Source organism: Trichophyton rubrum, assembly GCF_000151425.1.
Source record: "Trichophyton rubrum CBS 118892 genomic scaffold supercont2.4, whole genome shotgun sequence".
Lineage (NCBI taxonomy): Eukaryota > Fungi > Ascomycota > Eurotiomycetes > Onygenales > Arthrodermataceae > Trichophyton > Trichophyton rubrum.
Window position 1 is genome coordinate 2,050,280 of NW_003456425.1, and position 25,463 is coordinate 2,075,742.

Sequence of the window (25,463 nt, forward strand, 5' to 3'; positions counted from 1 at the left end):
TCCCCCCCCCCCCCCCCCCCCCCCCCCCCCTTTTTTTCACTTTCCACCCATATCTGATCGTGCTTAATAGTCATTGAGGAAAACGGTGTACGCCTGAGATTGAACATTGTTGATACCCCTGGATACGGAGACCAAGTCAATAATGACAGATGGTATGTTGAGCCAGGCCATTGGGTTGGTCCAGAATGGACATTGTCGGGGCTAATTGACTTCATAGCTGGGACCCTATCGTCAAGTACATCAAAGACCAGCACTCCGCCTACTTGCGCAAGGAGCTTACTGCTCAGCGTGAACGATATATTCAAGACACCAGAATCCACTGCTGTCTCTTCTTCATCCAACCATCTGGACATGCGTGCGTTTTGAGACATGACCCCTGAATTTGTGTCCGCCGTTATTTTCTAACTTATATTATAGCCTAAAACCAATTGATATCGTCGTTCTCAAGAAATTGTCTGATGTTGTTAATGTTGTGCCCGTTATCGCCAAGTCTGACTCCCTCACCCTGGAGGAGCGCCTTGCTTTCAAGGAAAGAATCAAGGAGGAATTCACCTTCCACAATCTCAAGATGTATCCTTACGACAACGACGAACTTGACGACGAGGAGCGTGCTGTCAATGCGCAGATCAAGGTACTTCCTTCTCTACCCCTCATATAATTTTTCCAGCCCTTGCGACGTCGCGGCTAAGCATTCTTGCCTAGGATATCATTCCGTTTGCTGTTGTCGGCAGTGAGAAATCTATCATTGTCGATGGAAAGCAGGTCCGCGGTCGTCAGAACCGCTGGGGCGTGATAAACGTTGAAAATGAAAACCACTGCGAATTCGTCTATCTCCGCAACTTCCTCACCCGCACTCACCTTCAGGACCTGATCGAAACCACCAGTCAGATACACTATGAGACTTTCCGCGCTAAGCAGCTTCTTGCTCTGAAGGAGAGCAGTGCAACCGGCCACTCTGGAAGTCGACCAATTAGCCCTGCTGCCGACCGGGAATTGAGCCGCAACTCCCAAAGAGTGACTATGAACGGCAACTAAGGCCTTCTCTCGTATTTTTTTTTTTTTTTTGTTGCTATTACCAAACTCTTTCCCTTCTTGAGGGTTTCAAGTTAACGTGGAACATGATACCCAACCCACTTAATCTTCCATGCGCCATAGTTAACGGGCTCGAGAAGTCCCTGCGACGTCAACGTTAATGGCCGTTACCTTTTTTTCTCTTTTACTTATTCTTTTGATTTCTGTTATTCCGTATTTCTCATTTTGAAATTACTTTTAATATCCTTACGTGCGTCCCATTAGGCAGTCGAAAGTGTTTAAGAGCACTGTAGCCAATCTCATATCCGTTTTAGAACAAACACCATCCTCTAGGTTTGTGTCTATCCGTAGTGTCTGTGTCGGCCCCGTTTTCTAAATGAGGCTACTACTGCTAGCTCCAAGATTGTATGCCAAAAGAGGAGGTTATCCCATGATCATTGCGAACCAAACTTCCCACCATCTACCACCCAATCTCTAAGCTCGACATATGCCGCCTCAAGCTCATCGTTAACAACAATCTTGTCATGCGCACCAGGCTGCCTCGAGTATTCTAACTCAACTCGGGCCTGGGCCAGTCGCTTTTGCAGGCTGTCCTCTGACTCAGTACCGCGACCACGCAGGCGTCTTTCCAACTCTTCGATAGACGGAGGAGCAAGGAAAAGGAACCTGGCATTAAGATCGGTCCGTTTCACTTGTTTCACACCCTATACAGAGACGGATTTCACACAAACGGTCAGAACCAAAATAACACGACATGCGGCTAGCTTTTCCTTTTTACTTGATCCATTGCTTACCTCCATCTCAATGTCTAGGACGCATATTCTTCCTTGGTCCGCAACACGTTTTACGGCCGCAATGCTGGTTCCGTAGTGGTTTCCGCCGAACTGGGCATGCTCAATGAATCCTCCCTCATCAACGAGCTTCAGGAAAGCTTCCTTGGTGGTGAAGTTGTATTCCCTGCCATCTTCCTCGCCTGGTCTGGGGCCTCGAGTGGTGTCTGTATTTCCCCGGGAACGCGCAACGCATCAGCCAAAAAAGCCAGTCACAACCACACAACTCTTCTGGTTGCTTTCCTTTGTGGCGGTGAGCACTCACGAGATACGGAGAAGCCGAACTTGTCTGGGTATTCGGCGAATAGGCGTTTGAGCAAGGTCGACTTGCCTGTGCCTGAAGGCCCAGATATCACGACGGGCCGGGGGCCTTGAGATGCTGCCGCAGGGAGCCATTAGCACCGTATCGCCAAAGGAGATTGCGCCGTACACATCATGGACGGGGGCGCAAATCTTGCGTTTACCTGTGGAAGCCATGCGGGCAAGACTGTGGCTGTATGCGAATGGGTGAAATAAAGAGCTGGAGGAGGGCCTGTACCTGACTAACGGTGTATCACAGTTCAACAGTGCTCCGCCGCCCCTCCTCATATAAAATGTCATCCTCTCTCGTCTTGGCGCGCAAAGCTGCATGAGTGGGAAAGTTCCATTTAAAAACGTTGTAGCTAGTTAGAGTTATCCAATGACTAAGCACGCCGCCGCTGCTTGATACACGTAGTGGTTTTCATATCTGGAGAGACGAAGGAAAAAGGGGCTGAAAGGAATATGGAGAAGCATGGGGGAAATAGACCGGGAGAGATGGACAAAACGGGATTCTAATACACAAGCAGTTCGGTCATGACGCCGTTTTGTCTGAGGGATTCTCGTCTGGGCCGGTAGCTTTCCCTCTGCCTGGGCTTCCTGCTCAAGGAAATTCGACCATAGCTCAGCCAGAGACTCTTTCCGCGCATCTGCATTGGTACCAAAATATCCTGTTGCTAGGGAGGGTGAGCTTGGGGTTTTGAACATGGACGGAGACCGTGGAGCTCTAAGACTATTGTAACCCCCCGAGGCACCCGGTCGAGCAAGGCCAGCCTGCTCTCGTTGTTCTGTGATAGAACGTCAGCTAAACATTTTTTTTTTTAAAAAAAAAAAAAAAAAAAAAAAAAAAAAAAAAAATTGGCAGGAGTTGGCAGGTAGTCAGTACTTACCATCATTCCATCCTAGGAGAGCAGCAATAAGCTGCAATATCTGGAACTTCTTCGGATCCGATCGATCCAGAGAGAGAAAATGCAAAAAGTGGTTCGTAACAAGATTCCTATCAGTAGTCAGCGTGAGACAACACCACGATGGTAATAGATTGAACATACCTATCCACGTTGTCTTCAGGCTTCCCTTTTTTCAAGAACCGTAAAGCTTTTGTGAGATGCTCGTTCAAAGTAACGGCTTCGTGTCTAAGCTTGCCTATCAGCAGGTTCTTCTCCTTGACCTCCTTCTCAAACGGCAAAGCTCTTTCGAGGCTCTTCTGTGTTTCTTCTCGGGCAGCATCCGCTTCGGCTGCACGCTTCTCTGCATCTTCCAATTTCTTTCGAACTTCCTCTACTTGTGCATTGGTACTTTCTACCAGCTCACGTAATTCTTGCTTTCGAGCTATACATTAAGTAGTCAGTAAATTGATTGCAAATGTTGGTCCAGAAAGGGAAGGGAACATTCATACCAGCTTGAATTTCTCTTAGCGCCTTTTGGAGGCCTTCAACTGCTACTCCCTGGGAGTTATAATCAGACGTCATTTTCTCGTAATCTGCCCTAAGCGTCGACAGCTGTTCATCTAGATCTATAACTTTTTCTCCCAGATTTTCTCGAATGGACCGCTCCTCCATTGCGATTATCTCCCAGCTGTGCATTGCCTGCTTAGCTTCCTCAAATTCCGTTCGCAGTTCCGATTCCTGTGCCAATAGCTCCTCTTTCTCTTTAACCCAATTCTGTTGGGCGAGGTTTATTCTATTTCGCAGACTGGAAAGCTCTTTTGACTGTTGCTCGAGTTCACTTTCTAGGGAGGATATATTCGTAGATCTAGCCTCCAGTTCAGCTCTCAGAGAGGCATTCTCGCTTTCGTATTGTTCAATTTGGGCCCTCTTTTCAGTCAATTCCTCCTATAGCTCTGGTTAGCCTCGCACTGCAAAACCTGTCAGCACAGCATCAAGAGGAACATACAGCATCAGCTTTCAGTCTCTCTCCCAGCTGAGACTTAATTGTATTCACTCTCCCTAACAAGCTGTGGAACTGCGACTCAGCCTGCTCTTTCTGGCTTTCTGAGACCCGGAGCTTCTCCTGCAAGGTTTCCATTTCCTCATCGTGCTTATTCTGTATCTCCTCGAGCGAACGGCGCATCTCGATGACTTCTTCCCGCAGCGAGTCTCGATCGCGCACGAGAACATCAAATCTACCGTCAGTGTCTCGGTCAACCGCTTCATTTTTCATTGGGTTGGTATCCGACGCTGGTTGATTTTCGTTCGAGTGTGATGTTGAGGTTTCGATTGAGAGGTTCTGGAGGCTTTCTGTAACTGACGCCGACGGCTCAGCTTCTTGCAATCCGTTCACTGTTGTGTGGTCCGAGTCCTTATAACGATAATCAAAAAGCTTTAGTATTTCTTGACTTAGACAGGTTGTCATTTTAGGGTAGGAGGTATGTAATACCATGTCCAGTTGTTCGTCATGCTGTCCATCCTTCTTGGAATCTACGGGGGTCGCGCCAGAGTTCCCATCTTTTTCACTCTGCGCTCCGGTCTTCCCGCCTTTCTTCTTGTTCTTCTTCGATTTGCTTTCGGCCACTATACAATGGAGGACGTTAGATCCTGAGAGGGCTAAGGATGCGGAGCGACTGACCTTGGCCGGCGGGCGCTGAATTGACAGGCATTTGTTTAGCTATTATAATGTTTTTAGCAGGAAATAAGAGGCAAGGTTGAAACAGCGTCTAGGAGCAGTGTTAATTGGATGTTTGGAGCGAATCGACCGTTTGGAGGTTGGAGAATACGTTGTTTTGTATATTTTAGTTGGACTAGTTAGTTAAACCAGTCTTGCGTCAGCAACCGGCTACTTGACATGGAACATGGTAACTACCCATCCAGAGCCATAAGTTCAAGCCTATGTATTGAGTTGATAGTTACGCAGACTGCAAGATCGAGTGTATATAAACGCCTCGCCATCGGGTAGACGTGCCTTTTGTCTCACTTGTGAAGACACTGAAAGAAAGCTTTCTGATTCGATTTGGAGAATGTCTCGCCTTTTAGTTAACGAGCGCCAAGGGCGTGTTTTCTTACAAAGTTGTCTTATAATTATTACTTTTGTCATTAGCACAGTATTTCTTTCCACTATTATTCATCAGATGATCTAGATATGTCGAGAAGAGACCGGAGAAGCCCAAGACCTGGAGTTTATCCAAGAGCAATGCATAGGCTCTGTTGTCATCCAAGGAACAGCCCGGGTGAAGCCACTCAGGCGGCCGCGTAGGAGTGCTGTAGCATCCTTCCTGAATTGGGGATATTATCCCCTTGGCGACCGAGGTGATCCTATTAAGATGATAACAGAGCTAGATAACCCAGATGTACGGAGTATCACATAAAGTCATCCAGAAAGTCTTCACCTCGGTCCTGGTTGTTGCTTTGTTGGACGCTCTCTGGGCTCATGAGATCATCGTAGGCGTGTTCCTTCTGCCACCGTAGCTCATCCCTTTCTCTGCGTTCCTTCTTCTCCAGTGCCTTTTTCTCTTCCCTAGCCTTGCGCTCCTCTTTTCTGCACTGTGCCAGGTACTCTTCCTTCTCGGCTCTAAGGTCGGGAAACTTTTCAACCCGGGTCTTGTTCAGTCGATTAACAATGGGGTTCTGTCGTTGCGGCACAAAGACCTTGCGTGTGAGCTTGGGGTTATGGAATGAGACCTGGCCTGTGGCCATGGCCGCAGTCTTGTGTAGGTTGGACCATGGCGTGTATATCACAGTCACATTGTCCTTTTTATTTCCTGCGTCTGTCAATCGATGCTCTCACCAGCTGGACGCTGCAGAGGTAAAGAAGGAAAGGTAGAAAACAAAAATTTAAAGAGAGGATCAGCGTCTGTTGAACGTGCCTTCGATAGAATTTGCCTTGGTCAGCTGTGCGCAGTCCTCGAGTAGCTCCTGGGGTATATTTTCCCAGCTATCGCCTTTCCGGAGTCGAAGGTAGACGTGGGCACTTGATAGATTGTCGACATGAAACTAGAACGGACCAAAGGCAAAAAAAGAAATGCAAGTCAGCAATCCAGGACTGAATTCTGCGAGCCGAGCAGGAGGAGACCGGGGGAAAAGCATCCAACAAAACACACCCTAGGGAAACGAGGCAAGAAATCGACACCGAGTAAGCCGCAGGAACAGGAGAAATCTGACAGAGGAGGCAGGACACGTAGCTACCAGACGTCATTCTCAAGGCCATGCTTGATCAGATCTTCGTCTAAGATGTTTCAGAGACCAACTGTTAGTTAGTGAGCAAGCAGCCTTCCGGCTTATGGAGAGGGATAGGGAGAGAGTGAGAGAGGGGGGAGGGGAGGGACTCTGGCAGTCTAACTTTCAACCTTGTCTTTGCCAACATAAATGAACGCTGCAGGAGTCACCGTATTTGACGTAAAATAGTACACCATCTTGCTGCAGGACGAGGGCTGGATCACAGCCCGCGGAGACCAGCGTTGTCTGTTTCTTCGTCCGCCTCGTCGTCGTCCTGCTCCTCGGGCGTCTCAAGGTTGGTGTTATTGATCCATGGATCCATCCTTGCGCGCTCAAACTCGCAGACCCGGCTTATCTCGTGATCAACACCCGCCCGCCAAGCCGGGAAAGCATATGTTCTGTGCAAACTGTGCAAACTACAGCACGTGAACTGCTTTGTCATCCAACGTCTAACAAGAACTTCCCTTTACGGGACTCTCGAAGCTTAAAAGCGCCAACTCTGACAACGTCAACACAACATCCGCAGGCGAAGCCACAGAGCCAGTGAGAAGGCGAGAGACAACCAAGAGACGAGAGACGAGAGAGACCCTGGAAAAAAAGAAATTATAGGCCCTGCGAGAAGAAAGCTGATTTACGAAAAGAAAAGAAAGGAGAGAGACGGGCGATAATATTTTTAATAATAACTATCATTCTAAATCTTCTTTTTTTTTTTTTTTTTTTTTTTTTTTTGCAAATTCTTCGTCGTGTCTAACTAATGGCTCCATCTAGAGTCATGGAGTACATAGCAGACTGTGGACTAATAATAATAATAATCTTTTCTTGCTTCAGCCAATGGCGATGGTTCCGTCGTCGTTAAAATGTTGGAGCATTGGGGGTTCAGCAGGCAAAAGGGACCAAATAAGACCCAGCCTACGCCTGTCAATAATAATAGCAACCTGGCACCTCAGCAAATGGGGTCAGTTTGCTGATCTGCTGCCGCTGCTGTTGGCAGTTATTATTGAATCTCTCTGTCTCTCTCTCTCTCTCTCTCCTTTGACACCCACGTCCTTGTCCGTATCTTGTGTGTGGGCCAGGGGATCAGGCTGTGGGTTGCATAACTAACGAGATACAAACACTTGCGGATGTTGAGAAGGATGATCCCAAGGGATCTGATGATTGATGATTAATGAGACAACTACTACCTGTTCAGGCCCTACGGATTATAGGCGGTGTCACAGATATATATGAGGGAACAGAGTAACTCTGTTCGTGAGAACGTATACTCCGGCCGACAGACAGAGGATACAACTTGACTCTGCCCGAGCGGCGGCAGATCAAACTAAGAAGAAGAAGAAGAAAGGAAGAAGAAAGGAGGGCGATAGAAAAAGAAAAGAGGGAGGGAGAAGGGCTCCTGTGCACGAACAGGGGGTCTCGGGTTCGAGCCGTCGTCTGTCTCTATCTCCACGTATAGAACTAACACCAACAACATCCTTAGAGTTAGCTATATCAGACTGCCCCCATACTGTGGTAGCGCTCCACGAGCTGCATGGAGCGTTTGTCGGCCCAGATTGCCGTCCAAGCCCTCCACAGAGAACCCTGCTCCTTTGCCGCATGCATGCCAATGGCTTTTGCTTCCCTCCCTCCATTCCGAGCAATCAATCTGAGTTTTAACGCCGCTCCAAGGGGTTGCTGCGCCGCTAACCCAGCCGGATCCTGACAATACCCGACCATTGGAGTGAGGATCCTGGTCGCTGGCGGTTCCCGACGCACGGCATACTGTGCAATAGGGTCGTCTTCCTTGCTGATCATGCGGGTGTGCCCTTTTTTTTTTTTTTTACCCTCCCTCGTTCCCTTCTTTCTTTCTTTTGCTTTTTTTTTTTTTTTTTTTTTGATATCAACATCCACCTGAATTCTTTTTTATGTTTAAATTTTCTTTTCGTACGGCGCCTTTTACCTTCCAACCTCCGGGCATTCCATCCGCTGTGAATAGGGCTCTCGCCAGTTGGGATGGAAAGCTCTTAAACTCTGCCCCACGCTGGGCCGCTACAATCCAGCTGCAATCCCAATTGAAAATCATGACAATGCACTGCTTATGGAGAGGAGATAGCGGCGTAGCTACAAAGATTTACGTGTTCAATCAATCCGAGTAGTTAGCCGCTACCTACGGTGGTGATGCGGCTTGCTGCATGAGACTGACTCAGCAAAACCGTTGAGCAAGATAATTATCTCAAACAACGAGTGGGAAGGAAAAGGAGAGAAAGTTATGGAGAAGAAAGGAGGCGAGGAGGCTCAAACTGCGGCAGGCTTGACCACGCACGCAGGAGAAATAGAGCGCTTACAGAGTACTCTGAGTAATAGTCCAGCCAAGCAGGGCGGGCCGCAGATTGAAGGGAGGGATGTATACTCCGTACATATATGCAAGCACGATGAACGGGGGGAGATAAAAAATAAAAAGGAACTAGGACTTGGACTAGGGTTAAACTAGGTAAGATCTTGCTAGCTCGTTCCTCCGATGGCAGAGAGCGCGAGGCGGAGGCTAATAATATCTGTCCCCGACTATACAGCCAGTTGGTGTGCACCCTTGCTCAAAATGCTAGCTATGGTTAACTAACGCTGGTTCTAATCTAATGCATGGCAACACCACCTGGGCCACAGTCGTTCACCACCACCCCCTAACTAACTAACCACCTAGACTGCTCGGCAGGCAGAGCACATCTCCAGAATATACTTGGGTACATACATACCTTCCCTGGTATTAATGGCGGCTATGAGGCGTCCAGGCCCAGCTCATGGAGTGACTGGGGGAGCTCGCCAGCATGACGCACGACCTGATGTCAAAAGGCACGGCTTCCTGCTTAAAAAACTTGCTGCATGTCAGCCGTCAGCCTGTGCCGGCGGCTCCCCCCCTCCCGTTCCCCCGCCGTCTAGGGATATCATTGGACTTTGGGCTGACCACATGGTTAATCACTAAAACACAGACAACAAAAGCAGGATGGCTTGCTCAACGTCTTCCTATGGGCCTGTCCTCCCATCCTGGCTACATACTAGGGGGAGCAAACACGAGTCAAGCCTCACGGTCAACTACGGGCCACCGCAAAAGAGCGTTGGTCACATCTCGTTGGTCGCCTCCCCAGGGGTGTTTTGAGGGACCTGCCTGCACCTCCGCATAATCAGGAGAGCTATACTCTGTCTAGAGAGACGAGAGACGTTAAAAATTTCAGACCCTGAAAAAATAAAATAAAATTAAAGAATAAAATAACACAGTCTCTATCCTAACTACCCGGCTGTCAAGCTTCCTTCCTTCCTCAAATATAAATATATCGATCCGGACGGTGGGAGTTGAATTAATTTTCTTCTCCATCATCAAGCGAGGAACCAAAAGCCATACCGCCTTCTCTACCGTCTTCATTCCAATATACAGCAGAACAAGCCAACTCCACGCAAACGCAAAGCAAGCTATCTCTCTCAACATCTAACAGCACTGTTCATCCTCTCTACTCCTTTTACCTTTACTCGCGTTATTTTTTCGTGCTTATTCTGCTCCCCATCACCATGGCCAACAGCCCAAATACCACTAGCCCTGAGGCCGTCAGACGTGCCCTGGAGTCTGCCAGAAACACCGTTGACGGCCAGGTTGACCCACGAGCAAATGCGGTCCTTGAAGCTGCGATCAACGAGGTCTGGAGAAGAATACAAAGCCAGCCAGACTCCTATATCCTCAACCGAGATGAGTTCGCTTTGTTCAACTACTTCCGAGACCGTTTCAGAAACTCTCCTGTCGCCCAGCAAGCTGTTGAGCGTTTCTGGAACAACTTCAGGGGCAACCCATCTGAAATTGACGGCTACGTACAACGCCGTGCATGAAGGGGCCCTTATTTCCTGGCTTCCACAAGCTCTATAAGGCAGCAGGCTGTCGTCCGGGCTTCCATACTACTTCGCGTGGACCAACCAACCAACCCACCGAAATACTCTCATCAGGGATTGAGGAGAAGGGAGAGAGAGAAAGACAGAAAGAGAGGAGGCCTGGAAGTGGAGTACGACAAGAGAGAGAACAACTCCCATTAGACAAAACTGCTCAACGATCGATCAACTTTGCCATGATATGATACCTAATCTCTCCCCCTTTTTTTTCACTACACGCCGCATCAAAAGAAAATGGGGTAACCGGTATACACCACACATTTCCCGGTCTGCCTCTTCCCTCTTTTTCCTTTTGTCTAAGTTTCATCATCATTATTTCCTTTTCTTTTTTCCTTTGCCTTTTGTTTCAATTATCTCTTGTTTCTTTACTTCCTAATATTTCTATTGCCGTCCCTTAATGTCTTATTTTGTCTATTTGCTTGCTTTTCGGATTCTATGTCTGCTTTCATTGCTAGACAATGACTTTAGCGGGATAAGGGGGCAAAAACCAAGGGATGAGGGAGCTTCGGAGCTTATTGGACTGAATTCTTCTATAACTCTGGTTTGATGCTTTTTTTGCTAAAGGGGTCTCTTTGTCTTTTTTTTTACTCTTTTCTTTTCGCACACGCACGTTCTCTCCGGAAGAAAACATGTATCATTAGAATAGAATGCTATTGTTCATACTCCAACGTCCGCTCCAACGCACGAGTACCTTAACAAAGCCAAAAAAAAAGGGGGGGGGGGGAAGGAAAAAAGACTACTGAAGTCCTAGCTGAGCCTCAAAACCCGCCCTGGTTCAGATTTTTTTTTTTCTCCATCTGCTTGCTGTTTTATGGTTATCCATCACCTCGCTCAAGTGATGAGATTTCCTACGAACAACCAGATTAGATGACGACGGGAAGAGTCTCTAAGGCGGCTTGGGCGTTTAGGAAGGCCAGTCTTGTGCGTCGGGCGAGCACGTCGACGGCGGTCTGGGCGTACTCGCGGCGCACAGCGTATCGGACTTCGCCATCAATGAACGGGTAGAGTGGTGAGAGACGCACGCCTCTAAGCGGGAAGCGCATGTCGGTTGGATTTGACAAAGCGGCCACCTCCCACGCTCGATCACCGTAGGATTGAGTAAGGTGTTTAGCTACGTCGGTTGCGAGGCCAAAGTGCTGGATAAGGTTGATAAACAGCGTCTTGGAGTATCCGTGGGCACCCATCAGTCGAACTCTGTGTGTCTGGCAAGTTCCATCCAGCACGGCGTTATCACTGTACGAAAGGACACCGCTAGTGTTGGGAGTCGCGAGAGGTTTTCCTGGCCGAAGGTTGAACTGCTTGATGGCTTCATCAACTGCCTCCTCGGCCATTTGCCGGTAGGTGGTCCATTTACCACCAGCACAGGTTAACAGGCCCGAATTAGAGACTGAGATCAAATGGTTGCGCACGAGAGACTCGGTGTTTTTGGCCTTCGGATCCCGAACCAAGGGTCGAATTCCAGACCACGCAGCCAGGACATCATCACGCTGGACGTTGATGTCGGGTGCCAGATATCCTCGGATCTCACTGAGAATCCAGTTGATGTCTTCTTCAGACGGGATAGGATCCTTGGTGATCTCAGTCGGGCTGTCCGTGGTGCCTGCAATGGTGTTCCCTTGCCAAGGCAGGAAGAAGATAACTCGACCGTCTGAGGTTGAAGGGTCTATCAGCCCCATCTTTGCAGGGCTGTAATACCCTGGAAGGATGATATGTACCCCAGAGCTTGGTGCCACGATCTCATTGATGCTTGGGTCGTCAAGCTTCCTGATGGAATCAGTGAACGGACCTGTAGCATTGATTATGCTTTTGGCCTTGATCGTGAACTCGCCATCCTTCTCCCCATTCCTCTCCGCGATCAAGTCTTTAACTTTGGCGCCGTTTAGCTTCCCATTGGCATCCTTCGTTAACCCTGTCACTTCCATGTGATTGACCACGGTACAGCCGTATAGCGCTGCCGTCATTGCCAATGACACGTTCATACGAGAGTCATTATGCGCGCCATCTATAAAACACAAGTCCTAGTAAGTACTCAAAGCTCTACCACAATCTTAATGAAAAAAGGTCATTGGACCACGAACCATAGTAAACCAAGGCTCCAAAAAGGTTATCTTTTCGAAGCATAGGAAATGCATCCAAAGCCTTACTTCGGGGTAAGAAATATGAGCTTTCAATACCCTCGGAGCCAGCAAGAAAATCGTAGCATTTCGTACCAGCCCAGAAATAGGGCACCTGCCACCATTTCTGCACTGGCACCATGATGGGAAGCCACATGGACAGATGGGGGGCCGTGTGAAGGAAGTACTTTCTCTCCCGCAATGCCTCTTTCACCAGCGAGTACCTTCATCGTTAAAAAAAAGGAAGACAGGGGAAATCCTTTGGTCAGCCATGGAAGGGGATGATAACAAGGCGGGTGAGAACATACTGGTTGTAGTCCATCTCCCAAACCGCCTTCTCCAAGTAGCGGACGCCTCCGTGAACCAGCTTGGTACTCTTGCTACTTGTCCCGGCGCTGAAGTCATCGCGCTCGACCAGAGCAACACGGAGGCCTCGTGTTGCAGCATCGAGAGCAATTCCAGACCCAGTAGCCCCTCCACCGATCACCAGAATATCATACACATTGTCGTCTTCCTTTCCTTCTCCAGAGCTCTCGGAGCTCTCGGCTGAACTCTGCGGTTGTCCCTGCGCTGATTCAACTACGCCCTGTAAAGCTTTTATGGGCAGCGCCGTAGCGGAGTGCCTTCTCAAGTCATTGATCTGCTCATCGCGCGACTTGATGAGGGGAAACTGAGGCGGCTGAAGCTTTCCACCGAGAGTAGTCGGCGGAGGGACGGCGGCAGGATCGGAACCAGGGAGGTTGCGCGGTCGATATGAGATGTAGAGAAGTCCTCCACCACCAACAACAGCTCCCGCTGTATAGAGAAGAGGCTTCAGAACTCGTCGTCTTTGATTGAATGACATGACAGAGCTAATTGAGAGGTATCAAACAGTCAGCATTCGGTTGCCAGATTCCGATATGGGTTGGTTGGTCTCCGCAAGTCCAGGGACACGCCAGATCCCAACGCCCTCACTCACTTTTCCTTTTCCTTTTCTTTCGCAGTTCAGCTTGAAGATTGAGGCCAGCAGCTTTCCTTCCTGAAGCAATTGAGGAAGAGACACAGTGTGCCGCCGAAGTTTTTGCGACGACTGGTCCGTGTGGAGCAGGCGATCACGACACTCACCCGGCCTTGTGTATTCGGTGGACACAGACTGGAGCTGGCCGCGACTTCTGACTCGATAATCTATTTATTTACCTCTGATTATATATACGCAACTTCTGAAACCCAGCCATGCGGTGGCTCTCAGCAAGCTGGGCCACCTTGTCGCCGCATCTACGTCAGTCGCTGTGCGAGCAGCCCGGAAGCTTCACCTGCTCAGCCCTGTGTCGGCCTCTGGGGCAAGCATGTGCGCCGGAAGAGGGAAGTGGCGAGGCTGACAGCCGCCGGCAACGGCAAATCAGTTAATCCGATAGCCGACTTGAAGAGGCGCAAGGCGGAACTCTTCCGCGATAAGCGCCGCTTCGAGAGAGGAACGTGCTCGAGGCAGACACCCATGTTAAGCGCGGGGTTTACATCTATAATTAGAAGTCCAGCTGGTGTTGAGAGACAAAAAAAAAAGTTCATAATCTGTTGAGAAAGAAGAATGATCGGTTGAAAGGAGTTGTTTGCTCTGCTGTTATTCTTCGTCAGACGGCCGCCCCCACCACTGGAGCCGTATCCTCAAGATGGTATTCGCGAAGACGTTCTCAAACTTGGTGGACTACCCACTCGAATCTTTGCTCATTTTGTCATGTGTGCTCTCCACTGTGTATATCCTCAGCAATGAATTCGTGCGGTATATGGCCCGCATTAAGGGTTTTAAGGGTCCGCCGGGCCTTCTCATGATTGGAAACCTCGAGCAAATCCAGGAGAATGCCGCTGAGCAATATCGGCAATGGTCTGCAGAGTACGGCCCCGTATACCAGATCCAGTTGGGCAATATCCCTATCATTGTGGTTAATACAGCAGCCTCTGCAAAGACACTGTTCAGCCAGAATTCTCAAGCATTAAGTTCACGACCTGAGTTTTACACATTTCACAAAGTGAGTTGGCTAGATCACGTTCTTTCGTATAGCTACTGACAAACTGGAGTAGGTGGTGTCAAACACCGCCGGTACAACAATTGGAACTTCTCCTTATAGTGAATCTCTTAAGAGGCGAAGAAAGGGAGCGGCTGCTGCTCTCAACAAGCCATCTGTCCAATCATATGTGGGCCATTTGGATCTCGAAACTAAGGATTTCATTGCTGAACTGCTTAAATATGGACACGCGGGGAATACAGCTATTGACCCCATGGTTATGATCCAGCGACTCAGTCTTAGCCTTGCTCTTACCCTAAACTGGGGTGTACGGATGGCATCGCAAGAGGAGGAGCTTTTCAAGGAAATCACACATGTCGAAGATGAGATTAGTCGATTCAGGAGCACCACTGGAAACTTACAGGATTATATCCCGCTTCTTCGCTTGAATCCCTTCAATTTTGGGTCCAAGAAAGCCGCAGAAATGCGAGATCGCCGTGATAAGTACTTGCAACACTTGAATGCTGGCCTTGAGGAAAGGATGGCCAAGAATGAGCATCAGCCATGCATTCAAGCCAATATTATGCTTGACGAGGACGCGAAATTGAATAAAGAAGAGCTTACTTCAATTAGCTTGACTATGCTTTCTGGAGGATTGGATACCCTGACTACATTAATAGCTTGGAGCATTGCTCTCTTTTCTCAAAGACCCGATATCCAGGATAAGGCTGCAGACGCTATCAAAGAGTTTTATTCTCAAGACCAACCATTATGTGATGCAGTAGATGACCAAAAGTGTGAATATATCGTTGCGTTGGGCAAGGAGTGTCTTAGGTATAGAACAATACTTCACACCTGGTTACATTATGTTGGACACGCAGGGAACGGTCCTAGAAAGGAAACCGAACTGACTGTATGCTATAGGTATTTCACGGTCCTCCGCCTTGCACTCCCGCGAACCTCGATCAAGGACATCACATATGAGGGCAAAGTCATCCCAAAAGGAACCGTCTTTTTCCTCAATGCTTGGGCATGTAACATGGGTCAGTATACTTATTTTATACACTTCCATCCTATATGTGCAGTGTCCTCGTGCTAACTCTTTTATTTTTAAAGACCCCTATATATGGACTGACCCGGAAGTATTTCGCCCCGAGCGCTGGATCGAAAGACCAGAAGCACCACTATTCACATATGGCCTCGGCTATCGTATGTGCGCTGGATCGTTGCTGGCCAACCGCGAGATTTATCTTATCCTAATCCGCATGCTAAACAGCTTCAGAATTACTTCAGTCGAAAAGGTCAACACTCATCCAATCCATGGAAATTCTGATCCAACGAGCTTGGTGGCCATCCCTAATAAATATAAGGTGAAATTTATACCGAAGAACAAAACTGCACTCGATGCGGCCATTTCTAATTTCTCTTCGAAATAATACGATACAAGGATTTTTGTACATATGTGCTTAATCTGCCCTGACAACGATTGTTATATATATATAAAGTATATCACTAGCTTTTTTTTTTTTTTTTTTTTTTTTTTTGGCTATAGTTCCACCCAAGTCACCTCGTACTCTCCGATAGTTCTAACAGGACATTAATATGATCAGCATTATCATTAATCACCCATTTAATAAAGAGGTAAGCAATAATCCATAGTTCTATAACTAGTCTTACCTTCTTGTTGAAGGGCCTCTAGGATGCTTCGTATCTAACACAACTCATAAAGTAGCACATTTCGCCGGATAAAACCCATTTCAACTCTTAATGCTCATATTATTCTGATATGTTCGGTAGACTGAAAAGCAGAACACTTCAGTGGAAAACAAATATAGCAGCCTCGTTATTATAGTCTATCGCTTGATCCCTGGGGCCTGCTGTTCCAGTAATATTCGTACAAGGGGAACTGGAAGGGAGTCTGTAACAATATCCTTCTTGGCACCCTCTTGTTGATTTACATCTGGCGAACTCTCTTGGTTTTTGGCTTGAGGAAGGCCACCTAGCCCAGCTTAGTATGGAAGATAACCACTTTACGAACAGGGTAAACAAGTTGACTTACTCGCTGCCATATTAATGACCTTGAGGACGCTGTCAAAATTTGCCATTATACAAGCAACAGCTAAAAGCAAGGGACGCGGTTAATGCTCCGAAATATATCTATTTTATGAGTGATATGGATTGCTCTTACCTTCGGCTCCATTTTGCAACGTTGCAAGTTTTGCTTCCAACGCCTCTAACTGTTTTGTAAGGGCATGGCTGGTATCACGTAATTGTTGGATATCCTCTAATTCCGCCTGTTTTGCAGCTACCAGGGCAGCTAAACTTGAGGATTGACTTCCAGGACGGGATGATAAAGTACCCGTAACGGAAGAAGGGAATATCGCGGTTGCACGCTTATTGTAAGACATCGGGTTATGGTAGCGACGACAGTTCATACAACCAATAAAACATCACCCTCATATCTGTTGCAAAGCTCATGTAAGGTATGGTTGCTTTCTGGAATCGCGAGTCCTGAAGTATCACCACTTACGGAGTACTTCGAAGTCGTTCTGCGGTGGTTGTTTCGACTATGAAGTATCACGTGTCAAATGTGTAACAATACGGTAATCAGACAAACATTGATTATATAATGGGAGAGAAAAACGGGGACTAACTGTAAATGGATAAACATAAACAGTGTTAAGCCAAGACTTTCTCCTACCTCTGCAAACACGATTGTTGATTTTACTTCCATCACTGAAAGACAGCATCGCAAGAAGAAGAAACTCAACACATCGACCCCTGGAGGCTCTTAATCTCATATGCTAACGACTTCGACCTGAGAGGGATCATATCTATTGCCAAGCTACGACCGCGGGCTCGACTAGTTATGGCTCGATTAAATGACCTACCCACAACGTTGGACTCCATTGAGTCCTGTATGTTTCCCTTAGCTGTCTAGAGAATTCATAAAATCGTAGGAAATCAGCTACTAACAGGATATGCATTAGTAAAGCGGCGCTTCATCCGACAAAACCGCGAGATTGCCCGAGCCAATTCAGTACAGTCCATCCGCATAAGAACACTCGAGGCAGAGATATCGCATCTCCTAGCCGAAAATATCACACTACGAGAAGGAATTATCTCCGCAAATAATGAGCTTCAGCAATACCGGACGGGATCACATCTCGAAAAACGCCTCAACTCCCTGCGAGAGAGATTCGAGTCAGGCTTAGGGGAGTTGACAGCACTCGTTAAGGATCTCAACAAGTTACCATCCCAGAGTTGTGAAAACAATGCGCCTGCTCTGAAAGAAAATCAACCCCAGAAGGAAACGGAAACAAAACGAATTACCCCCAGAAACCTCTTACGACTTTCCGAGGATAACGGCCTGTTTGACGATGGCAACTGCCTGCCCGCAATTCCCGAAGATAAAGCGTATGCCCCAGAAGTCGACGAAGAGCCAGAAGAGGAAGAAATGCCACAGATGGATGATGTCATTGGACAGGTTCAATCTATGGATAATGTTGACGTGGTGGTAAAGGAGCCCGATGCTGATGCTCCCCCGAATGAGCAGGAGGAGCCACCAATGCCATGCCCTACAAATGAAAACTCAGTAGCAGACGTCCTACGAAAAGTTCGACCAGTGAATACCCGACCAAAACGACGAGACAGCTCTTTGGTCGAGACTTTGATATCGAAGAAAGACGTTGATACCGGCAATGATGATGCTGTTTCTGCGACTGCTGGCTCTAAACGGAAATTTGACGCACACGAATCCGAAAACCTTCCGCAGGCTAAGCAACAGAAAGATGACTTTCAATACACTCTGACGAAGAAGAACCCGAATAAACTACCAGGAGACATTGGGATTGGAACTGAAAATGAACCTGGCCTCTTGTCCATGGGCAAGGAAGGCATGAAGAATTCAGCGGAGCCTGTGAAGTCTCGAAAGGCTCTTGAACCTAGTAAGTATATCCTTATTGCTTGTCCGTCTATTTTTTTCGGATTTAATCTGACTCGGGGTGGTAGAAAACGTGAATTTAAACCCAAGGTCAACAGTGAAAAAAGTAGCACATAATAATGTTGCTTCTGAGAAACGAAATTCATCTGGACGGAGAAAAACAGAAGGAGGTCGCAATCCCCGCCGTAAAGCTTCAGATCTGCCGTTGAATGCAAAAGCAAAAGTTATCGTTGACGAGGGTGTGATTCATTTGGATAAACCCATCGAGATCGCCCTTGATGACCAGAGTGAAGATAATGTATCCTCAGAGATACATGTTGACAGAGCAAGCAGCCTGGACAAGCATTTACAATCGGAAGATGAATCCACAAGTGCCATCGGGCAGCAAGCTCAGCGATCAAGACCGTCTAGACGCTCGCGTGGGCCAGTAAACTATGCTGAGCCTAGTCTAAGAGGAAAAATGAGACGTCCCACCGAAGAACTAGTGGACGCAGTAGCAGACTATGCGATTAAGCGACTTTCGAGGTCAAATAACGACCATATCGATGGAGTTGAGGCTGGGTTACCTTCTAAATCCGGTGTCAAGAAAAGTCTGCCCCAAATATATGATCAAGATAGTCTTGAGAAGGATCTCGAAGTGGTTGAGCAGAGCAACTATTTTTCTAGCGACGATGATACAGACACAGATGGAACATGGCCAAATCGTGAGCAAAGGCATAGATCTATGCGAGCACCCACTCCAGACCCAAGCATCAGACCTGTGAGATATTCTCGCAGGAATTCGTCACATCCGAATTATAGACTGGATATGAATCCATTGGCACATGGACCGGTATAACCGTCTGTGGTCAAGTCATTACACATAGGTCTGAAGTTGGTTTTTCAGTGTGATCAAAGCCACAGTATTGCAGTCTAAATCTAATCCATGTATATACGAAGGGCTGCCATGCGATTTTTAATAAATGTGAACTTGAGACCAACACAAGAGCATGTGCTATTACCTACTACCCTTCGTATTCTTGAGTAGAAGATCGTCAAATGCCTGGACAATTAAAATCCATATGTGTATATCTGGGCTTGTTTCCTTTTTCCGAGCTTGAAGGTGGGTGGCCTTCGTTTATCCCAGATTTCCCGCCACCATTCACACAACTATCTCATCTCAATCTGCCGCCGGTCTTCCCTGTCCTGCATCGACACCCATGCCCCTTGAAGGGCGTCAGCTGGAAATATACGATGCCCGACACGGAAGCAGTGATTCATGGGATCCGACGGAACCTTATTTACCGGATGCCAATCTCTTTGTTGGATCCAATGTGACTTTGAGAGCTGCGCACTGCATGCATGGTTTTTTTGTTGAACCCGGAGTTAGAAGCGGTTAATAGGTATGAAATCAGCTCGACATTTCCGTTGCTCGCTTGGCATCTATTTCTTATTTTTTGGGATCCGTTCGTAAGCGTTTGGTCTTGGTTTCCGTTTCTGGTGGTCTGAGCATCCGGATCCCTGGTAATGATATGCACGTTAGCTCGGTCTGGCTCAATAATGGAGTGTTGGTTTTTTGGCATCAGGAAGGGGCATACTTTGTAAGAATGTGCCTTGTCTGATCGGCCACCACCAGCATCATCGTCAGAGTCATCGTCGAGGTCCGAGTCTGACGACTCTGATTCCGAGCTACTTTCGCCTGCGGGTCGTGGCTTATGGTAGATACAACAGACTATCAGTGGTGAGGGTAAGCGGGCTGACCTTGTAGGACTTCGGAAGGACAACTTACCTTTAGAGCTTTTCCTCCCCTGACCTTCGTTATCGACAACGTCCTCTGCCCATTTTATATGCCTCTCTTGTTCTGGCGGTTCACTACTTTGCTCATCTGCCTCTCCCCTTAGTCTTAGAGTACCTGTTAACGGTAGGCCACCCCGCTCTGGAGTAGTGGTTTGAGTGTTTGTAGTTGTTCCTGATGCGTTTTGAGCCGAAGCCCCAATCATGGCTACTATACCGGAGTACCCTTGTAAGGGCCCCAAACAGCAAACAGAATCAAAAGATATAATGCTTTTGCTCTTATAAAGATGAGAAAATTGTTGAAACGCTTGCTGACCATTTAAACGGCTCCAACTGGCATGAATAAAAAAGGAAGACGTCACGAGAGCTTGGCTTCTTATCGCTCTGCTGACTAATTCAGGAAGTCTAAAAAATTGTCCCGCCTGGCTGAATCTGAAAATTGGCTGGGGTAGGATGAAGACGAAGATGAAGAATCTCCAATTGACGAGGAAGAACGACCACAGGAACAGGAAGAAGAGGAAGGGCAGAACTGATCTTGAAGATGTCGTTCTCTAACCTCGTGTCGGACATTGCGTTCAGAGACTCCCAGGGCGATGAGCGTATACCCAAAGGCCCTCGCTCTCATGCTGCTGCCCCGTCTTCATACCAGAGCACAACCACAAGCGTCAGCGTCTCAGGGAGCATTTCCAGCCAGCTTCATGCAGGATACAACCATCCATTAACTAGAGAATGGCAGGCAGAAAGACAATTAACCAAAGTGAGACTCACAAGCTTTCCCCTACCATACACCGTCCTCGCTAACTTTGAGCGCATCTAGGCCATGCTTATGTACCCCCTCTTCATCACGGACAGACCTGACGACCAAATTGCCGTGCCTTCGCTACCAAACCAGTACCAAATTGGCCTGAACAAGCTGATTCCATTCCTTAAGCCGTTGATTAAGAAGGGCCTAAGGTCCGTCATCATCTTCGGCGTACCGTTGGCCCCGGGAGCTAAAGATGCACTGGGAACCATGGCAGATGACCCTTCCGGACCTGTGATACAAGCCATTCGCCTGCTACGCAGTACTTTCCCATCGCTGTACGTTACTGCAGACGTGTGTATGTGCGAGTACACCTCCCACGGCCACTGTGGCATCCTGCGCGAAGACGGATCATTAAACAACACGCTCTCTGTTGAGAGGCTGTCTGATATTGCTGTGGCGTATGCACAAGCTGGAGCACACTGCGTTGCTCCCTCTGATATGAATGACGGACGTGTCAGGGCGATCAAGCTCAAGCTCATTGAAGCAGGTATATCGCATCAAGTAGTTCTCATGTCCTATGCGGCGAAGTTTAGCGGGTGTCTTTACGGGCCCTTCAGGGATGCTGCAGGCTCGTCGCCTTCGTTCGGTGATAGGAAGTGTTATCAGCTCCCGCCGAGTGGTAGAGGACTGGCGAGGAGGGCTATTCAGAGAGATATCAACGAAGGGGCTGATATTATCATGGTAAAGCCCGCGGGAGCCTATTTGGATATCATTAGTGACGCGAAGGAGCTGGGGAGGGATCTTCCTGTTGCCGCGTATCAAGTTAGCGGGGAATATGCAATGATCCATGCGGGTGCGAAGGCCGGCGTATTTGAGCTTAAGGCGATGGTAATGGAGAGTATGCAAGGTATACTCAGGGCTGGTGGGAGTATTGTGACGACGTACTTTGTCCCAGAGCTGCTGGACTGGTTAGAGTCTTAAACCTGACTAATTTCGGGTACCTAATATTGCCAAATTCGGCTTCGGGGATACAGCGTATGAGTAAAAATATCGGATTAATCGCTTTGATGAATAGGATAGCATGGCATTACCAGGAAATATAGATTTCTTCTCAAGCGGAATAAACCGACTACGATACATAAACACATTAAAAGAAGAGACAGACGGAGGGACAAGACAGGAACGCCATTTTCGTCAACGCCATTAAACCAGGGAGTTAAATTGGCAGTAAAGGGCGTAAACGGAAGAAAAATGTATGCTCACCGGAGGCGGAAGCATGGGTGAAAAAAAGAAAAAAAAAAAGATCAAGAGCAAGACAAGGAAGAAACGAAAAGACAGGATAGTATATCTGAACTGAGAGTGTATCGCAACAACGGAGAATGGATAACGGAGATAGATTGATGTTGGTGGAAAAGGAAGACAGCAACGGCCCAGAGAATGCAGATGCCATTTGCCAGATTTTGAATTTGGTAGTCTTTTCTCCTTTCACCCTTTGAGCTTTTTGTAAGCAGTCGTGGCTAGCGTAAAATATGGGGGAGGGAATGAAAAGTTGAGCATCACAGAGGTAGTAAAATATATACGCCAAAACGGGGCTGCGTGAGGGGGTGTCAGGGGCTGTAGCAGTCAAGGACGCCCCATCGGCAGTCAAGAATTAACTGCAGAAGAAATAGGGGAGAAAACTAAATAGATAAAGGTGACTATTATGGAGGATCACGATGAGGCCTGGTGCCTTTAAGGGTAGTTTGGCTTCAATCCCTGGAAACCGTAGGGCAGAATCTGCGAACGGACCACCTCGCCAGGGGCAATGTAGGCGCCACGTCCGAGCGTGACGCCGGGAAGGATAGTGCATCCGGCACCAATCCAGCAGTCTTCAGCAATGACGACAGGACGCCCCTGGTACCTCGACTGGGAGCCCTTGCGTTCCTGCATGCTGCCAATAGCCATTGAGCTGAGGATGGTGACATTGGGGCCGATCCAGGTGTGGGCGCCGATGTTGATGGAGCAGTCGTCGGCGAAGAAGCAGTTTTCGGAGATGAGCACGTCCTCGCCAATGTTGATGTTGTAACCGTAGTGGCAGTTGAAGGGGGACTCGAGCACGGCGCCAGGGCCAAGGGAGCCTGTCGGAGTGCTGGTTGATGGTGGGGGAGCGTCTGGTGATGGTTCAATGGGGGGCGGCTGTAAGATTTGAGTGAGCAGACGGGTCTTTTCTGCGGAACTGATGCCGTAGAGAGGATTACCCGCGTTGGTGAACCTCCAGAGCGCGGACTTGCACTGTTCACGGTCGCGGACGAGTTCGGGGTCGAATGGCCGGTACTGTTCGCCGCTGAGCATCTTTTCCTTTTCCGATTTCTCGGTGGGACCCTCAAAGGGGACATGGGGTTCCATGCTGCTGAGAGCAAGACGGGCCTGGGTGGGGTAGTTACCCGGGTCGACTCTTGGAGGAGCGTGGTTTGGACGCGGCTCCATGTTGGATTGGAAGACGGGAAGACCGGGTTTTTGGTGCGCGTTATTGCCGGAGCCGTTGTTGGCGGGGCTGTTATTATTATTGTTGTTGTTGTTGTTGCTACCACCGGCGTTGTTGGCGTGTGAGTGGTGGTAGTCTGACTTTGGAGGTTCCGGACGCGACATGTCGGCCATGACGGGTCCATCTCTGTATTCCATCTTGGGGGCGGAATCCTGCATCATATGGTGATTGGCCGCCTGCCACGAGCCCTTTTGCCATGCCACGCGAGCGACAGAGCTGTTGGGGCTGGTCATGTAAGCCTGAGCTCGCTCGCTCTCTTCAACCGAGACCGGTCTGGCCTTGCTTCCGTCGGGAAGCATGGGACCGCCCATTCTCGAATCATGACGTTGGGGACTCATATCCTGCATGTACATGTTCGGTGGTTCAGGATAGCGGTCCTTGGACTGAAGCGGGATGGGGCCTTTGGTCTGGGACGGCTTCTGCCAGGTGCTGCGGACCGAGTACCCTTCACAGGGGAACCCACCGCGAATACAATTGTTGCCTGCAGAAAAAAAGGGTCAGAATACGAGTTTTGAGTTATATAGGCCATAATTTAATTAAGAACAAGGGCAACGACCCAAAAAAAAAAATAAAATAAAATAACTGCTAAAAATGTAAAAAATAAAAAAGAATAAGATAAAAAATGAAATTAAATAAAAATACAAATAGTAAAAATGGACCAAAAGTAGGGCAAAACTTACAAGAGGGATGCTGCTCGTCGCACTTTTTCTTTCTTCGCCGGCAAGTCATGCAGCCGGTCTTGGTGCGGTTGCTGAAGACTCTCTTCCGCTTCGGCGCAACTTGGGAGGCACTGGGAGACTGGCTCTGCATGTTGTGAGCCGACGAACCGCCGCCACCTTGCATCTCCATAGTGGAGGCATTTTCAGAAGGAGTCTCGCTCTGGACCTCGCGCTGCAGGGCCTCGGCGAGCTGAGCATCGGAAGCGTCCATGTGCTGCTGCGGCTTGGGGTGTCGTTGCGAGCCGCTCATCTCGTAGTCCCAGGCGACATTGCCGGTGCCTGGTCGGGCCTCGTCTGGGCGTTCAACACTGGTATATGGTTGCTGTTGCTGTTGCTGTTGTTGTTGTTGGTGGTGGTGGTGATGGTGAGGGTGTTCTGAATTTCCATTTGCGGCGGGCGGTGGTTGTGAGTGAGGATGGTCAGCAGGCAACGGACCGGGGCTCCGCACGAGGTCGGCGTGGTGACTGTCTATGCTGGATCGCTTGCGCTTGTTTGACGAAGCGGCAGTGCTAGTACTGTTGTTATTGGCAGCAGCAGCAGCAGAAGAAGAAGAAGAAGCCGAAGCCGAAGCACTGTTTGTATTGCTGGCAGCAGCGGCGGCGACGGCGGCAGTGGTGGTGCTGCCGTTGTCCTGGGCTGAAGCAGCGTCTGCGTGGTCCACGGGCGAGTCACGAGACCCGTCCGCGCTTGCTGGCTTATCCGAGAGAGGCAAGTTGGCGCCGTTGCTGGCGGCAGCGCTGGCAGTGCCGCCGTTGTTCCCGCCGCTGTGCCCACCAACAGAGCCGTTGCTGTTGGCCGCGCCGGCACTGTTGTTGTTGTTGTTGCTGCTGCTGCTGCTGCTGCTGTCGTCGCGAGAGGGAGACGGACGCATGTCGGGCTGCTGTCCGTTCATGAGCGAGGCCGAGCGATCTCTGCCGTTAACCGCGGTGAAGCTGGAGTGACTCTGTTCCGGGCTGGCCTCAGCCGCGATGTCCCGGCTGCCGCTGGGCAGCGGCGCAGGTGCGACGACGGACATGAAGTGGAGGACGCAGAGGGAATCGAGCAGTCCTGGCGATGAAACGAGGAGGACAATACGACGGTCTGTTTGATGGTTCCCTCTGCTGGTTGATGCGACTCGTTCGGGTGGGTGTGGGCGAACAATGCGACGAGGACAGCAGTGAACCACAGAGGGACAAAAAAAAAAAAAAAAGGCGGCAGTCGAAACGCAAGGCCAAAGTAGAAGTAGGCCACGAAGCTTACTCCATGTAGATGCCGAGTACTATGTGTTAGTGAAAGATAGGAAGAGAGAAAGGTAAGGCCGGAGTGGAAGAGTGAGGAGATTTGGCAGCGACGGGAGGGCGGGAGCTGGGAGCGGCGAGAAGTAGGCGAGGGAGGCGAGGGTTTAGACGCGAGGAAGAAGAGAAGAGGGCAGCGAGGAGGGAAAGGGAGGGAAGAAAGGGAAGAAGAGCGAGAATGCAAA

General features: G+C 48.8%; 14 protein-coding genes across 18 annotated transcripts in view; 5 read left to right on the forward strand and 9 right to left on the reverse strand.

The window, feature by feature from the left end:
- The window catches only part of TERG_04676 (uncharacterized protein), a gene marked incomplete at both ends in the record, with an annotated part of 4,794 nt that extends 3,759 nt beyond the window's left edge, over window positions 1-1,035 (forward strand). Inside the window, 4 exons of the mRNA XM_047748302.1 lie at window positions 71-152; window positions 218-355; window positions 418-631; window positions 703-1,035. Coding sequence (XP_047604280.1) covers window positions 71-152; window positions 218-355; window positions 418-631; window positions 703-1,035 — 767 coding nt within the window. The remainder of the gene's footprint in view (window positions 1-70; window positions 153-217; window positions 356-417; window positions 632-702) is intronic.
- Window positions 1,036-1,466: 431 nt separating this feature from the next.
- On the reverse strand, window positions 1,467-2,492 carry TERG_04677 (guanylate kinase; the record flags this gene model as incomplete). The annotated part of the gene is made up of 4 exons (XM_003235571.2): window positions 1,467-1,736; window positions 1,827-2,029; window positions 2,128-2,241; window positions 2,327-2,492. The coding sequence occupies 4 exons, from the start codon at window positions 2,490-2,492 to the stop codon at window positions 1,467-1,469; spliced, it is 753 nt and encodes a 250-aa protein (XP_003235619.2).
- A 42-nt stretch (window positions 2,493-2,534) lies between these two features.
- Window positions 2,535-4,755, reverse strand: TERG_04678 (uncharacterized protein; the record flags this gene model as incomplete). The annotated part of the gene is made up of 6 exons (XM_003235572.2): window positions 2,535-2,947; window positions 3,050-3,156; window positions 3,209-3,488; window positions 3,556-3,991; window positions 4,053-4,669; window positions 4,725-4,755. 6 exons carry the CDS (start codon window positions 4,753-4,755, stop codon window positions 2,535-2,537), a joined length of 1,884 nt encoding a protein of 627 aa, XP_003235620.1.
- A 697-nt stretch (window positions 4,756-5,452) lies between these two features.
- TERG_04679 (uncharacterized protein) lies at window positions 5,453-5,788 on the reverse strand (the record flags this gene model as incomplete). Its single annotated transcript, XM_003235573.2, has 1 exon — window positions 5,453-5,788. One exon carries the CDS (start codon window positions 5,786-5,788, stop codon window positions 5,453-5,455), a length of 336 nt encoding a protein of 111 aa, XP_003235621.2.
- Window positions 5,789-7,792: 2,004 nt separating this feature from the next.
- TERG_08823 (uncharacterized protein) lies at window positions 7,793-8,095 on the reverse strand (the record flags this gene model as incomplete). Its single annotated transcript, XM_003235574.1, has 1 exon — window positions 7,793-8,095. One exon carries the CDS (start codon window positions 8,093-8,095, stop codon window positions 7,793-7,795), a length of 303 nt encoding a protein of 100 aa, XP_003235622.1.
- A 1,439-nt stretch (window positions 8,096-9,534) lies between these two features.
- Window positions 9,535-10,870, forward strand: TERG_04680 (uncharacterized protein). The gene has a single exon (XM_047748303.1). It carries the CDS (start codon window positions 9,839-9,841, stop codon window positions 10,148-10,150), a length of 312 nt encoding a protein of 103 aa, XP_047604281.1. The 5' UTR covers window positions 9,535-9,838; the 3' UTR covers window positions 10,151-10,870.
- Window positions 10,871-11,070: 200 nt separating this feature from the next.
- Window positions 11,071-12,478, reverse strand: TERG_12172 (uncharacterized protein; the record flags this gene model as incomplete). Its single annotated transcript, XM_003235576.2, has 2 exons — window positions 11,071-12,209; window positions 12,286-12,478. 2 exons carry the CDS (start codon window positions 12,476-12,478, stop codon window positions 11,071-11,073), a joined length of 1,332 nt encoding a protein of 443 aa, XP_003235624.2.
- A 108-nt stretch (window positions 12,479-12,586) lies between these two features.
- Window positions 12,587-13,604, reverse strand: TERG_12173 (glycerol-3-phosphate dehydrogenase, mitochondrial; the record flags this gene model as incomplete). The annotated part of the gene is made up of 1 exon (XM_047751170.1): window positions 12,587-13,604. Exon 1 carries the CDS (start codon window positions 13,163-13,165, stop codon window positions 12,587-12,589), a length of 579 nt encoding a protein of 192 aa, XP_047606371.1. The 5' UTR covers window positions 13,166-13,604.
- Window positions 13,605-13,867: 263 nt separating this feature from the next.
- Window positions 13,868-15,786, forward strand: TERG_04682 (uncharacterized protein). Of its 5 annotated transcripts, XM_003235577.2 has the most exons (4): window positions 13,868-14,324; window positions 14,377-15,134; window positions 15,225-15,343; window positions 15,417-15,786. In XM_003235577.2, exons 1-4 carry the CDS (start codon window positions 13,968-13,970, stop codon window positions 15,734-15,736), a joined length of 1,554 nt encoding a protein of 517 aa, XP_003235625.1. In that variant the 5' UTR covers window positions 13,868-13,967; the 3' UTR covers window positions 15,737-15,786. The 5 variants fall into 5 exon arrangements, with proteins under 5 accessions (XP_003235625.1, XP_047604282.1, XP_047606373.1 ...); XM_047748304.1 differs by having other exon boundaries at window positions 14,377-15,343; XM_047749850.1 differs by having other exon boundaries at window positions 15,225-15,786.
- Window positions 15,787-16,153: 367 nt separating this feature from the next.
- On the reverse strand, window positions 16,154-16,708 carry TERG_04683 (uncharacterized protein; the record flags this gene model as incomplete). The annotated part of the gene is made up of 3 exons (XM_003235578.2): window positions 16,154-16,299; window positions 16,360-16,419; window positions 16,489-16,708. 3 exons carry the CDS (start codon window positions 16,706-16,708, stop codon window positions 16,154-16,156), a joined length of 426 nt encoding a protein of 141 aa, XP_003235626.2.
- Window positions 16,709-17,169: 461 nt separating this feature from the next.
- On the forward strand, window positions 17,170-19,081 carry TERG_04684 (uncharacterized protein; the record flags this gene model as incomplete). Its single annotated transcript, XM_003235579.1, has 3 exons — window positions 17,170-17,218; window positions 17,291-18,247; window positions 18,312-19,081. 3 exons carry the CDS (start codon window positions 17,170-17,172, stop codon window positions 19,079-19,081), a joined length of 1,776 nt encoding a protein of 591 aa, XP_003235627.1.
- Window positions 19,082-19,665: 584 nt separating this feature from the next.
- On the reverse strand, window positions 19,666-20,222 carry TERG_04685 (uncharacterized protein; the record flags this gene model as incomplete). The annotated part of the gene is made up of 3 exons (XM_003235580.1): window positions 19,666-19,743; window positions 19,821-19,954; window positions 20,012-20,222. The coding sequence occupies 3 exons, from the start codon at window positions 20,220-20,222 to the stop codon at window positions 19,666-19,668; spliced, it is 423 nt and encodes a 140-aa protein (XP_003235628.1).
- A 335-nt stretch (window positions 20,223-20,557) lies between these two features.
- On the forward strand, window positions 20,558-21,742 carry TERG_04686 (uncharacterized protein; the record flags this gene model as incomplete). Its single annotated transcript, XM_003235581.1, has 2 exons — window positions 20,558-20,773; window positions 20,834-21,742. The coding sequence occupies 2 exons, from the start codon at window positions 20,558-20,560 to the stop codon at window positions 21,740-21,742; spliced, it is 1,125 nt and encodes a 374-aa protein (XP_003235629.1).
- Window positions 21,743-22,492: 750 nt separating this feature from the next.
- TERG_04687 (uncharacterized protein) lies at window positions 22,493-23,638 on the reverse strand (the record flags this gene model as incomplete). Its single annotated transcript, XM_003235582.2, has 1 exon — window positions 22,493-23,638. The coding sequence occupies one exon, from the start codon at window positions 23,636-23,638 to the stop codon at window positions 22,493-22,495; it is 1,146 nt and encodes a 381-aa protein (XP_003235630.2).
- Window positions 23,639-25,463: the final 1,825 nt, after the last annotated feature.